Source organism: Aythya ferina, assembly GCF_964211825.1.
Source record: "Aythya ferina genome assembly, chromosome: 2".
Lineage (NCBI taxonomy): Eukaryota > Metazoa > Chordata > Aves > Anseriformes > Anatidae > Aythya > Aythya ferina.
In genome coordinates, this window is record NC_140297.1 from 9,836,109 (window position 1) to 9,851,059 (window position 14,951).

Here is a 14,951-nt window from a genome sequence, read left to right on the forward strand (position 1 = left end):
ACATATTTACTGCATCATCTGAATAACCAGCATCAATTTCTGGCAACACCTGCGACTCCCATGCTGTCTCCAAGGCAGCAAATAGAAACAATCTGGCTTAACTTTGGAACAGGGTCTTGAAACAGCTTAAGATGGTCCACACTGTAAGTTCACATTGACAAGAACAACTTAAGCAAGAAGATCAATTTGGATCAATACACATTATCATGGAACAATTTTCACTTTGTATTATGTCCATTAAATGCTGTTTTTTTTCGGGACACAAAAGAGCACAGAAGTCTTGCACTCATTTAACTTTCTTGCTTACGTTTTTAGAATTTTCCAATAGGTCTGATCCCCAAACAAATGAAGTCAGTCAGGTGTTGCTTGCAGACTTTTGACCAGCACCATATTGTTCAGGAGAATTTGTATTGCCAAACTACTGCACTCCTCTCCCAAGCAGTACAGTACAGCAGAAGGAACGTCTACACTAAGGAGAGCCAAATCCTGCTGAAACAAATATGCAGGCACTGATGGGCTCAGTGAAATTATGCAGCTCCAAACAATCTTCACTCCAAATCTGGCTCTGACATTTACTTAATGTGTTACCTGTCATTTCCCCATTTCTAATGGAGGAATAGTACTTACTCTAGGCTCTCATAGGGAAAATTAATGTTTTCAGGGCACTTTAAAATTTAAAATAGCTATATGTGTTTGCCAAGCTACCCAGCTGGATTGTGGGCACACTGATTGAGAGCATTTTTGTTGCTGTGGTCTCTGCATATATTCTCAGTTTCAGTTTTGTTTCATTGGTTGCTTAATAAAATGTGTGGCCATGGACTACCAATGTAATCTATGAGATATATATTTGCATAAGAAATTGAGTTTTTATTTCAAGCTCAAAAAAAGTGGCTGCTTACAGGAAAAAGCAAATTCTAGGAATATAAACACTGTCTGCTTTTTTTTCTTTTTTTTTTTTTTTTTTCTTTTTCCTTTTCATCGTAAGCCTAGAAGAGAGAGAAGCCAGTTTGCAAGCTTATCCACTGAAACCTAAAGGGGCTCATTCAGTACAGCTGAGTATCTGATAAACAGATCATCTAGCTCTGATTATAGACTGCTGGTATTACTGTTGGATGGACATGATACCAACTTGTCTAAACACAAGCCAAACTTCTTTCTGTTGAATGGCTACAGATGCCACTCTTGCACAGAAAGTATATTCCAGCATTGAAAAACACCCTGGCTATTGAATTTCATGAGACAGCACAGCTGCAGCAGCAGTGCTGGGTGACATACTTGTGCATTTTTGTAACATATATGCAACTTCTAAGGAGATAAACAGCATCTGAAATGAGAACAGGACATGCACCCAGCCAATATTTATAGCTATTATCTTCTAGTACACATATACACAACTCTGTATTCTGTTTGCCTGTCATCTGTAGCTCTCAAACCACTGTGCAAAGGGTATTGAGAATTGTATTGAGAACTTAAAGTGTAACCATGCAAAGTAAAGCATACATACATGGTACCACAGCCCGTGAGCGATTCTTCTGGATATTTTCCTCCTGCTGTGCGGTGGTGGTGGCATTGGGTTCAGCCTGGTAAGCACAAAGAGCTTCCCACTCTTTCTCCAGACGATTCTTATTTTTCAGATGATCTTCCATGTAGGACTGGAAATAAAAGAATACTGTATTAAGCATTGGCTTATCTGGTCTCAAAGCGAAGCTAAAAGGATGTATCTCAGAATAGAAAGCAGAATGGGAAGACTTCAGGTACAATTCAGAGCTTATCCAAGTACTTGCTCAGAGTTCGTTTCCAAGTTTTAAAACTGTTGAAAGTTCAGAAACTTGGACTTTATCCTAAAGGGAGGGAAGAATGGTCAGGAGTCAAAAATCAGAGCACAGGAGTCCTGAGCTTTGGGGACACAGCACACTCAGTCTTATTACTAATTCATTTACTGAAGAGAGATTATGTCAGGCTCATTTGTGCTACTCAAAATATGAACACTACAATGCACCAGCACTAACTGAGAAGAAATGCTTGAAACCCCCAGTCATGGAGCTTTGGGAGCAAGCTATTTCTTCTTCAGTACACAGAAAATACACAGTACACAGGCAGTGGAAAAGAAACAAGAGTCCATGGATAAAAATGACTTCATACAACAACAGCTCAAGACAAACTGAAGTTTTTAAAACTAAAGTTCAAGCACACATATGCAAGTTACATGAAACCTGAATCATCAACAATACATCTGCTGAGAAGAATTAAAAAATTGCCAGGCTAAGTGTCATAGTTCAGGTCCTGGGTCATGAGGAGCTCCTACTACACAGGGATAGGCATGGAGCAGGTCTTGAACTAAGAAGGTGGTGTTAATTAATATTAATATTAATATATGTTGTCAAAGACTGTGCCTTGTACCTGGCACTCAGCAAAGTCAATAGTGTTAGGAGAAGCATCTCCAAAGAAAATTTAACAGGCTGTCCCAGGAATGAGAATATTGGTGTAGGTTTTGCAGATCTCACAAGACTGGAGGTTCAGTACAGACCCAGATCAGTTCAGTTCCAGTGGTTTGCCAACAGTGAAATAAAATCCTGCTCCTTCATCTCATGGTCCTGAAAATTGTTCCAAGTAGGTAATAGGAAGAGAGGAAGAAGGAGGAATGGTGGGGAAGAACAGATATTGTTTCTTCCCTTTAACAGTCACATAAAGAAAACTATCACCTGGTACTTAAAGCCTACTTATGCAGACAAAATAACCTTTCAGAGCAACAGAAAAATTGCAGATTACACCCAAGTTAACATCCTTAAACAGACTGAAAAACAGAACAGGTTGTTTAGGGGTGAGCTGAGGATCTGGAGAGGAGTCAGGAACAGAGCTGTGGATACCTCAGGGCCCCATGTTAGTCCAAGGGATTCCTGCTGGAGCATATACTGATGCTGTCTAGAAAACCTCCTTGTAAAAAATTACCAAAAAGTATAAAAAGCCATTTAACTGCTTAGAAAACCAGAGAGCACCTCTGTTATGTCAAAGAGTCCTTCCCTGACATGCTTTAAAGAAAGAAGACTATCCTGCCCTCTTGGCAGGTTTAACAGAAGGTGCAGAAAGCTCCAAACTCATCTGCCAAATGTGAGCGTTGCTAAAGCTGTCATTCGCTGCACTCCCCACCAAACAGGTGAAGCAGGTTGCTGGAATTATTTTTTTTTTTGGTTACAAAAGAGCTTCTGACACAGCTTTGTCTTGTGCAAGGTTTGTCAGATGTGTGCATCTTTATACGAGATTTTTAAATCGTGCCCGTTTGTGAAAAGCTACTCAAGAAGTGATGCTTCCAGAAAGACTACCTGAATGCTTCTTTAAGGACACAGAAACATATTGCGTTGGAAGAAGGGTTTCTGAAGGAGGTACAAAATAGTGGTGGCCTAGATACAATCAAAACACCTACTGTGTGACTGCTTCCTTGCTCAAATGAAGCAAAAAACATGGCAGGGAACAGGGCCTTGACCTGACTGATGGGGAGCCAAGGGAGCTGCGTGGCCCCATCTCTCAGTGGGTCAGAAAATGTGAGCCCAGCCCTAAGCTGCAGGCTGCTGGGAGGATCCCAACCTCTGACAGTTCGCTTGTCCTTGCCAAATGGGTGTTGCTGCTGGGGAAAGGATCTCTATCCTGCTCTTTTCTCCGGGTAAATCTGTGCCTGGACCTGTACACTGAACGTCATCAGAAAAAGATAATTCCTCCTACACAGAGATATGGGCATATAAGAATTTGTTATGAGGAAAAGGGGGAAAAATGGTGAAATCTTAGAGTACCACAGGGCCAGGACTCTTGCCTCAGGAAAGCAGTTCTGCACGTGGCAGGCAGAGATCAGGCAGGCAAGGGGCAGATACCAGATCTTCCCCATTTTAAACCACAGTTTTGTAATCTGATTCACTTTGACATGCCCATCACCAATGTCTCACTGACTTCAGGGACATTTTATGAAGATACATGGGTCTGCCAACACCAAACCTTTCCAAAATACTGTGAGGTCCATGAAACTGTAGGAAAAGCTTCAGGAATGTTTCACAAGTTCAAGGACTGTGTTTTAAAAATAAAATAAAATTGCTAAATATGTCACAGTTAAGGTATTTTGATTGCTTTTAGTGGATATGAATTTGTAAACAACTCACCTCTTCTTTAAAAGGAAAACTTTTTACTTTTACCTTCCTTTTTAAGGAAATCCTGAGTGTTTTAAAAATGAAAGTACAAATGAAAACACACTGCAATCTTTACTTTCACCAGACAGCCACTTTTCATGTAGTTTCGACACCTGCATCGTGTGGATCAGATTCACAGAACACTTCCTGACAGATCTTGAAAAGCATTTGACTATTTGAACGGACCTGTGGAAGGCTCAGCTCAGTATGAACATCTGCTTTATGCACATGTTTAAATAGCTACTGAGAAAGAAGCCTGCTCGAAAACATTCAGAAGTCAGACAATTCCCTCAGAGTTAAGTAATCTTTCATTTACAGTCCTTCCGAGCCCCTGCTCTCATCCCCATTTTGCTAAACAGAAGCTTAGTGATTTTGAAATGCTCTCGTGGGAACTGCTGGATGTACATTAAATTGAGTGGAACTTCTGATATTTTAGAGATTGTGTGTCTACTCAGATCCACTCCTTAATTAGGATGTTTTCATGAGACATTCTGCAGCGTTTGCCTGGTACAAAAGAAATTCATTACCAACATGTCAAACATGCGCATGATTTTCCTTGTCCCACAGCAGCTGGCAAAATAAATAGAGGTTGTCACCACCATTATTGTAATGCACCACAAAGCTCCTCAAAGCAAAGGGTGGAAGTCTGGTCTCACCAACATGCCCACATCAAGACATGCCCTGTAATCCCAAGCATGTGCTGATATTTAAACACAACTGCCTGCTCGGCTAGATCTCCTGACATATCTTAATTTTCATTAAGTTCCTTCCACAAGGCCTCAACTGCAAGGACAACTGACATCCCAGTTTATACTTTCTCTTCTATGCACAGATGAGATACTCTCACTACCCAACTTTTCATGGTGTTAAGGAGGATGCAAAGTCACCCCCTCTCCCAGCAATGTATGTGGAGAGGGGACATGCTGTAAAAGCTTGTGTATGTTGTATGTTGTGTAAGACATACCAGTTGCAATGCAACAGATTAGCTTTCAGAGAGAGGATGAAAAAGCATCCCAGGGACAATGAATCTCTGGCCAAGAGAACCAGTACCTGTGGCAAATGCTATGACAGACTCAACATGCCTGATGGGACTCAGTAGGTCAGGGTGATGGTTGGACTTGGTGATCTTGAAAGTCTTTTCAAACCTAGATGATACCACGAGTCTATAGGCACAAAGAGTACAACGGCCTGGCTTGAATTTGGTAAAGCTTCCTGAGTTCTCGGTTGATATTGTAATATTGTGTCAAACCACTTTATTTTCCTGTACTTTTTTCTTTGCTCAAGGAGTGGCATCCAATGCTTGCTCCGTGGCTAAATTAAGGTTAACAAATATCACAGTTAAATTCTATCTCCATGTGGGGGTTTTACCGTGCTGGGCAGCTAAACACCACAACTGTTCTCTCACTCCCCCTCCTTAGATGAGACCCAGTACACTCCAAATACCTTCTTCAGAGATGCTATGGTTTGTATCTGTCAAGTTGTTTGTTTCAAAAATGTCTATTTTATTAGCTGATGTTCAGCTATTTCAAAAAGCAATTGTTTTTGACAACATATTCCAATATGGTACTTGATTAGACACCCTTTTCCTGACTGAGGATGTCTCCTTTAATGAAAAGATAGGGAACTCTTAAATTGACAGGCCTCGACAGGTCTAATTCAATCTCAAATGTCAGCTGAAAAAGTGGATGGGACATTATCCTAATCCTTGTGAACAGTGACTGCTCAAATTCACACCCTTCACCTAACAACATGAGAACCACTGCTCTGAAACTCTTGCTGCTTTTTCTGGAGGTACAGAGAGAAAATCAAAGCAAGAATTGGATGTGACAGCATCTAAGCTGTTGTTGCTCTGTGCCTCAGTACTTCAGCAGGGAACAGGCACATGGGTGAGCACAGCATTGCTGCCAGGTACATAATGTACTATTTCTCCAACTAAGAAAAATAAGTCTACATCATAAATCCCAGTTGGCCTGGGATACTTTCCATGCTCAGCCTCTGCTCATCCTGCTATATACTCCCTGGACAATAGTAAAAAAGTGAACTACCCAAAATTGGGTGAGAGGAAAAGCAGTTTTACACACCTCTAGGGCATATAACTTCCAGAGGGATCAGTTCCTCCAAAACAGGCATCCTCAGCAAAAGCTGTGAGACCCTCTGCCCTTCCTCCTCTCATTTTTTCCACCAGACCCCCAGAACAGCACAGCACATGCTGCAGGCTTTGGAGAAATGAAACCTTTCAACAGTGGTAGCTGGTCCTGCCTTGCTGTGTAGAGGTGGTGGGGACAGAGAAGACCACAGGGCAATGCCATGGTGCTTCACCAGCTTCCTCAGAAGGGATGTAGATGGGAGAGAACTGGCCTTAGCTATTATATAGCAACTGCAAAAATGCTATAAACACCAAAAGACCATATGTGAAAAAGTTATTTTTATTATTCTCTCCTATTGACTTATGTAAAGTTTTTTTTTTTTTTTTTTTTTTTTTGGGGGGGGGGGGCTTTGTTTATTGCTAATTTGTAGGCTACGCTGTTCTCTGCAGTTTTGTTATTCAGCTTAGACTTTTGCCCTCCTCCTGCGTATTTCATTAACCATATATAATCACTGTATGTAAAGCGTATTTCATTTCTCTAGGTAAATCCAATTTACTTTCAACACAGCACATGAATCTCTCCTTCTTTTTAATGCCTTACCACTAGTGGCTTCAAAGTAAATTTATCTTTTTCCACTCATACCATTCTCCCTGCCTGCTACAGAAGTTAGAGACTGAAGAGCCCACTCTGGTTACCTGCATCAAGGCCTTGTTTTCTCTACTTCATGAAGAAACTTTGCTAGCTACAGTTAGGTGCCCCATATCTAAAGTAGGAACCTAAACCACGGCTCATTACTATTCCTTGGGACACAAACTGTTCTGGACTATACATTTTACTCCTGGAAGTATTCAAGTATTTCCAATAAGGGATAGTGCTCCTTATTGGAGATGGCTTTTTCAAAGGCATCCCAAAACTATGGCTTTCCTATTGCAAGCTTAATTTGCTACTGATTGTCACCCTTCCATTCATTACAGCTCTAGTTTGCTTACAAAGTATGTTGGTGTTCTTTATAATTTCCTCTTGTATATATTTCAATATCTTCACTGTATTGATCCATGAATAAATGGACCTATGCAAACTATACACCTCTCCTCTTCTGGTTGTTTTCTTGAAAGATAATTTAACCATGTTTGTTGTACGTGTTTTCAGGTGTATGTTTTCCAAGCTCCTGGATTATCCCTCTGTCATCACTTCTGTGCAGCACCTTGCAGTGCAATACCATTTGTAAAAGTCACTCGTCATTTCCATCCACTTCCAGATGTGGATGTTCCAAAAGTTAAACAGAACTATATCTAACACCAATTCCTGTACTTTGCCAAGATACTACCATATAGCTTTTAATCATTACTCTTTGTGCATCATCCTTTAGCCACATTTCAATCCATATAATTGTCTTCTAAAAAAACCCTGACATTAATTTTTCAATTAACTACTCATGAGACAGTTTCAAGGCTTTATTAAAATTCAGGTATATTACATCTGTTGTTTTCACTTCATCTACTGGTTTTGTAATTTTAGTTAAATAAAAAGTAATCAAGTTTGTCCAGGCAAGATTTAGTCTTTATAAAATTATGCACATTCTTACTCATTGTGCAGTTATTCAATGGAAAGGATGGAGGAGATTAGCAAACACACAAAGGAAAGACTCCAGTCTTCCCCATCATCTTAAATGAGACCCTCACACTTATCTCTCTTTTGTGCCCTTGAAAAATCTCTCGCTAGATAATCACAAATTTCTTTTTTAATATATGTCCCATTACATTCGAGGGTTGGAGTCTGCTCTCATGCAATAGCAACAGAAAGGAACATTTCTCTTTCCTTCTCCCCATTCCTCTTTTTTAAAATTATGATTACATTATTCTTCTATTCTCATGCACCCACACTTGTCCAGTACTGCTCAAATAAAGCTCCCTAAGATGTGTCACTATTAGAATTCCAAAAGAACCATATGCAGACCACACAGACATTTTTTCACATTGTATAAGCATTTCCTCTATCTCCTAACACAGTTTCATAGAAATACTGAAGTTACATTGGGCTCTTCCTTGTATACAGAAGGTCAGCTCTTTACTTCTGAGCTGCTGTGATGCTCCTGCAGATGATGGCTGCAAGCTCACCACGTGTGCTTCCATATTCACAGTGGTGTCCCATGAAAGAAAGTACGGAACCAGACCATACATACATGCCCATTTCTTTCCTACATTTCCTGCTTAATAAAGCAGACCATAAAGACAGGAAGCACTACTTCAATCAATATAGTTCCTTCAGTCAACCAATACACTAAGAAAATCCCAGTTTTCTCCAATAGTTACAGTTCTGTTAAAACAACATAGGTGTTCTTGACGATCTGATCCAACCAACCTGCAATAATGCAGAGTATATACTTGTTCCCAAGAGATGATACGTATCAGATTTCACTCTGTAACTGTTAAAAGCACTAACTTTACTTCTAACATGGCAAATCCAGTTTTCAATTTTACCTGTAGAGAACTGTGACTTTACACAATATATATCTATGAAATAAAATCAAAATTCTGTTGTGGCAACTCATTCTCAGTATCTCACAGAACTCATACCTGGAAGAAACTTCAGTAAATTAACATCTGGCTATACATTCTCAAATACGTTCAATCCTGGGGAACATTCTGCATCTACTTATGTCAATGGCAATACTCCTGGTTTCACTGGAGCCAGGATTTCATCATCTGATTTGTCAACTCTTTTCATAATGGAGGTCCCTTTTTCTCTTCTCACTTGTACCATGTTATTCTGGATCTCCCGATGTTATAATTGAGAACTGTCTAAAGTAACCACAAATAAAAAAAATCTAGGAAAAAAAAACACTGGAGGCGTGCTTTTTGTCTTTATAAAATACACTGAGAAAATACTCTACTTCTTCAGTGCTTGGAGACATATTACTAAAGTAACATATTTTGATCTATTTTTTCTCATATTTCTCAGTATCTGAATACAACAGTGAAAAGAGTAATTTTGAAGCCTTTTTAATTAAGTATTGAAAGCTACTATGCAGCTTTACTTGTAGCTTGGCATAAACCACTACTAATATCACATATAATAAGGTAGGTGATGAAGGAAAACTAAAAACATAGAGGGAGGCAATTGTCTGACAAGGCAACTACTCAGTCTGGCTGAGAAAAATTCCATTATGTTTCAAATCAGGTGTATTATTAGGAAATAAATAACCTTCAATGGTGATGTCAGCCAACAATAAAAAATGACACTACAAAGTTTCGACTTTGTATTTTTAGATGTAAAGATTGCTGTAAACAACTAAGCATGTACGCAGAGCGCACAGTCATGCTTCAGGCATGCCATCTAAAATAATTCAAAACAATTGCCCTTGGGTTTCTAGAGAAATATCATCCTTGCCTGCGCAGTGTATGACATTATGCATGAAATGACTACTGTGCAACTTTTGTGAGAATAACTGTAATTCACAAGTACATTAAATGGCAACCTATGTTCTGTTTACCTAAATTAATATACCCTTAATGTAGCATATATCACTGCCTCCCCCTCTGTTAATGCTCTGATAATAGAGTTTTGTAACTCGTAAAAGGATTACTTCAATCCAATCAGCAGGTGCTGGGATCACTGTGTGTCAGACAAACACTTGCTAATCCCTTTTCTTACAGCTCCCAGCTGCCAAAGGTGCTCAATGAAATCCCAGTGAAATGGATGGATACAACCTGGTGTGGACTGCTGGAGGCTTTCAGCTCTAGAGGAAATCTTGGAAAATACATGTGACATAAACATTGCTCAAGATGGGAATAATGGAAGCAGGTATATGTTTGAAATGAAACATAGCTAAGAAATTAAACATTTTAAAAAATAGCTTAATTATGAAATACTCGACAAAGCTTTTCCTAAATATAGCAGAAGGGAAAGAAATTCACTCTACAAAGAAACCCTTCTCAAGGATTATCATCTACTTAATGGTGTCTTCTGGGCCTTAAAATACAACCACCTCCATCTCCTCCTCCTTACCCCCTTTCTTGAAATCTAAATTATGCCTACGAAGTTTCACCCCTGCAATTACTTTGCTTTAAATAAACCTCAACAAAAAGGAGAAGATGATTACCATAAAAGGAATATAATTTGCTCCCTTACAGTCTCTGTATTTCTATAGCTCCTTCTGTCCAGCTGTCTGAAAGTACTCACATTACTTCTGCAGGGGAGGCAAGTATCATCGATGCTTCACAGATGTGAAAATGAAAGGGCAGAAACATTGAAGTGAATTTCCCAGGGTCAGAGAATATGCTTCTAACACAGCTACTTTGCAGGGAAATTTAGAGCTCAGTCTTCTCGACCACTGGTTTTTACTTTTCTTGTGATCATGTTTATAGAAAGAACTAAAGGTTATGCAGCCTTCACGAATACATATCTGATAACATTTTGGTAACTAGAACATATCAAATGTTCTAATTCTAATGGAATTATGACAGCTTTTTTTTGTTGTTGTTGTTGTTCTCTTTTATTTTATTTTATTTTATTTTATTTTATTTTATTTTATTTTATTTTATTTTATTTTATTTTATTTTATTTTATTTTATTTTGTTGTTTTGTTTAGAAGCAGAAGGTTTAAGTGGTTGACAAATTCAGGAATATAATTTATGCACATTAGATTCTATTTATACAAGACGTGCCAAACTAAGTAATAAAAATGTAAAAGATGAATTAGCCAGAATCAGTTGCCAGTCTTTCTGTACTTCTTGGAGTAGATTTCACAATAAAACTCCTAAATAATTAATAAGCTTTAAATAAAAGAAGAATATTATTTTGAAAAATAGGGGGCTAGACCATAGTCAAATACTGCTGTTTCACAGCATGTGATATAACATTTCTTAAAACCAAAAATAAATTCAAAACAAATACCCAAACCTCTCTATTAAAGACAATTCTGCGCTGTACGAACTGACACCAAGGACAGTGTTAGCTGAATTCTTCAAATGGGGCATCTTGAGAAGAGCTTTTGGTAGTTTTGTTAAACAGCAAAAGCACAAGCTATACAGTTGAATAAAAAGTAGTAGGAAAACTGCAACAAACAAACAAACAAACAAACGAACAAAACCACCACCACCAAAAAAGTCAAGTCCTTGAACTCTACAATAAATATTGGATGTCCAATTCCAATCTCACAAGAAATTTTAATTTTCTTCTTACACATTAATCCTATTTTTCAGATTATCTCTTCAGTATATATTTTTACTAATGGTTTGAACATCATACCACAATCCAAGACATATCTGATTTATTTATATGCCTGCTAATGATGTTGTAAGTCTGAAAAGAAAATTTTAAAAATATATTACTACACATGCTAATTACACCTTGCTGAAAACACAAAACCAAATTCCCTGCCTTCTTCCTCTACAAGCTCTGCTAACTCAATTAAGCATCTAAATTTGGGTTCCCGGTTGGATACTGTATTTGCAAATTTAGATTTTAATGAATTAAAGTCTGTGTTTCTTTTCAGAGCACTAGTACAGTCATCTTCATTTACTATATATAAAAATTACCAGGAGATAAATATAGAATTCTGAAAACGTCATGTTTAAAAATAATATTTTCTTCAAGCATGGTCAAGTTCTTCAGAGATAATGAGAGTAGGAAAACCCATGCAACCATGACCAAGTACATCAAAGTGATACAGCACATGATGTGATTTATAGACAGTTGGGCAAATTATGACTCTACTAGACAGTGGCCATCTCGAGGGTGGAAGGAAAATATTATTTCTATGGATATAACATCCCTTCTAGAGGAAAGGGATAAGGAGCGATACTCTTACTACCCTTCTTAAATGTGTGAATAAAAGCGAAACAGTATTCCTCCAGGACCAAATCATGACTCACAAAGGAAAATCCCTCTACTTTTCAGTTTTTCTTTCTTTCTTTCTTTTTTTTTAAGGTATAAAAATTGGTAATGTGAGTTTGTATATATAAACGCACACAGGTTTGTGTGAAAATTGAGAATCTGTAATATGACATCTAAGAAGTCTTGCAACCCATATTATATCCACAGCCTAGCTGCAGAATATACACAAATGCAAGTGAACATATGGTCACCTGTGAGAAAAAGCAGGGGAAGAACAGACTGGATAATCAGCTTTTTTCTTAGAAAACTCACATAACAGGCAGAGCCAGGAAACTTCAAATTCCAGAAATGGTCAAATCTTAGCACTCAAAGACCAGTTTGGAACTACATCCCAGACCTAGGAAGATCCATGTTTGCAAATTGCTGTCATAGAATCATAGAATGGCTTGGGTTGGAAGGCACCTTAAAAATCACCTAGTTCCAAGCCCCTGCCATGGACAGGGATGCCACCCACTACAGCAGGTTGCCCAGGGCACCATCCATCATGGCCTTGAACACCTCCAGGGATGGGGCAGCCACAGCTTCTCCGGACAACCTGTGCCAGTGCCTCACTACCCTCACTATAAAGAGTTTCTTCCTAATGTCTAATCTAAATTCTTCTTCTTTTAGTTTAAGACCATTCCCCCTAGTCCTATCATTATCTACCTAAGTAAAGAGTCCTTCTCCATCCTTTCTATAAGACCCCTTTAAGCACTGAAAGGCCACACCAAGGTCTCCCCGGAGCCTTCTCTACTCTAGGTTGAACATCCCCAGCTCTCTCAGCTTTTCTTCATAGGACAAAGCTTTCCCACCCACAGATTTCTCAGCCCATGTAGCTATATTGGCAGATGAAGTCTCAGCCATTCACCAGCCAGCGACCCAGACTCTCCTCTTGTGGTGTGGGGAAAGTTTCTACCTGCAGACAAGCAACCCAACTAGAGTAACTGCCAGTGAGGACAATAAGCACCGAAGAAACTCTTTTTTCTTCAGAAGTACTTTCAATACTTTCAGAGACAACTGTGGGAGAAGACTAACCTGGCTCTCCCCTTTCCATGTCACACTCATGGCTATGGCTGAACCGCCATGCAGTAGGAGGCTAATCAATGCTGGTCATGAGAAAGATGTAGCTGGTATCTACTCAGCTCCCAAATGTACAGGAAATATCCCACTTTTACGTTATCTTTAATCTATGCTCCATGAGATTTTCAGTTGAGGTTGGCCTAGCTCAGTGATGTTCAAGTATTTTTCTCATGCCAGCATTCAAAAGGGGCTGTGAAGTAGTGGTAGAAAAGCTTTAGAAGTATGCAAGCTGAAGACATCTTACCTACTCCTTGGACTCTTGGGTTTACTTGACAGCATGTGAGCCAGTAAGAGACCAAACCATAAAGAAGTTTGAGGAACACTAGTCTAATCTACAAATGAGAATATTTAAAGTGGCAAAAAGAAAATAATAAGGGAAATGCAATGTGAAAGAGGACAGAAAAAGAAGCCAAGAGATGGCTGTAGAGGCCAACAAAGATGTAAAAAGAAGAAAGAAGGCACTGTACTGGTAAGAAAGGAAATCAGAAAAACAAAACAAAGAAACATAAACCAAACAAACAATGCTATGGAAAGAAGCTAATTTGGCTTATAACCAGTAACAGTTCAAATTTCCCTGTGTTCTGTGCCTTTTCATTGGAACACTTTGCTTCCTGAACCAAGGAAAAAAACACTGACACCAGTAGTTTTGAGTAGACAACACAAGTACTACTTACTGCTAAACAGAAGGAAAAAGCAAATTAAAGAATCAAAAACTTGTGGTATGTGTGTGCAGGTCTGCAATGGCTATGATCTAGCAGATTGAAAATACAATCTTCAAGAACACTTATAAATTTAAAAGAGACCCAAAAATGAGTAGATGGCATCCTTTTACATCACAGGGATAACTAACCATAGACTGTACATCATTGGTTTGGTTTTCATAAGGTTTCCACTGTGTATTTAATATTTTTCAGCCAGCTCTCCAAATATGGAATAGTTTGCTCTTAGATAATGAGGCCAAAACTAAACTTGCAGAATCAAACATGACAAACCCAGGTGCAGAACTCCCATATTCTTTTATGTCATGCTTTCATGTCCTTAAAAAAGACTAATGAGGGACAAAAAAGGGCAAAAATATTACCCTTCGATATGATCCCTTGTTTATTAGAGCCAATGTGATTAGCTGTGAGAGCAGAGCATTGTAACACCAGAGAATGGTGGTTTACTCCTGGCTCTGCTTCTGACCTTAAGGTTAGTCGTGGTCAGACAGTTCCTTATCCATGCCTGTGCTTCCTAGAATAAAGAGACAGGATAATGATACTGACCTTTAAAAAGAGCTTTGAACCTACTGATCAAAAATGCTATGTAAGAGTCAGCTTATTATTATTTTGGTTACTGAAGTTAGTTGAAAGGCTCCCAGTGGCTTTAATCAAAATTTCTCATTTCAGGCTCCCAAATCCTACCTGAAGGACAAAGTTTCCCAAAATTCAGTTGTTAAGACACACATGTACTAAGTCATTGGTCATTGGCCATCAGCCCAAAGATTTTATGTTCCTGCTTCTCTGTGGCACTTGTGGTTAAACAAATTAGTTCTTCTGGGTGTCTTTCTACTAAAGGAAAGCAACAGATAAATACCTGCATCAGAAATACTCCTGTGTTTAGGAAGGTTTTGATTTAGGATTTGGCAATAATTTCATCCTTGACAAATTTTGCCTCTTAACTACAGCCTACCAAGCTGTACCAAGACCACATATTGTGGTCTACAGGGAGTGTTGGGATTTTTACAGATTAAAAA

General features: G+C 38.7%; 1 protein-coding gene across 3 annotated transcripts in view; it reads right to left on the reverse strand.

The window, feature by feature from the left end:
* PTPRN2 (protein tyrosine phosphatase receptor type N2) overlaps positions 1-14,951 on the reverse strand; it is a 649,793-nt gene that overhangs the window by 60,016 nt on the left and 574,826 nt on the right. For all 3 annotated transcript variants that reach the window (XM_084509497.1, XM_084509495.1, XM_084509496.1), the window contains one exon: positions 1,505-1,652. In XM_084509497.1, the coding sequence (XP_084365623.1) occupies positions 1,505-1,652 (148 nt within the window). The remainder of the gene's footprint in view (positions 1-1,504; positions 1,653-14,951) is intronic.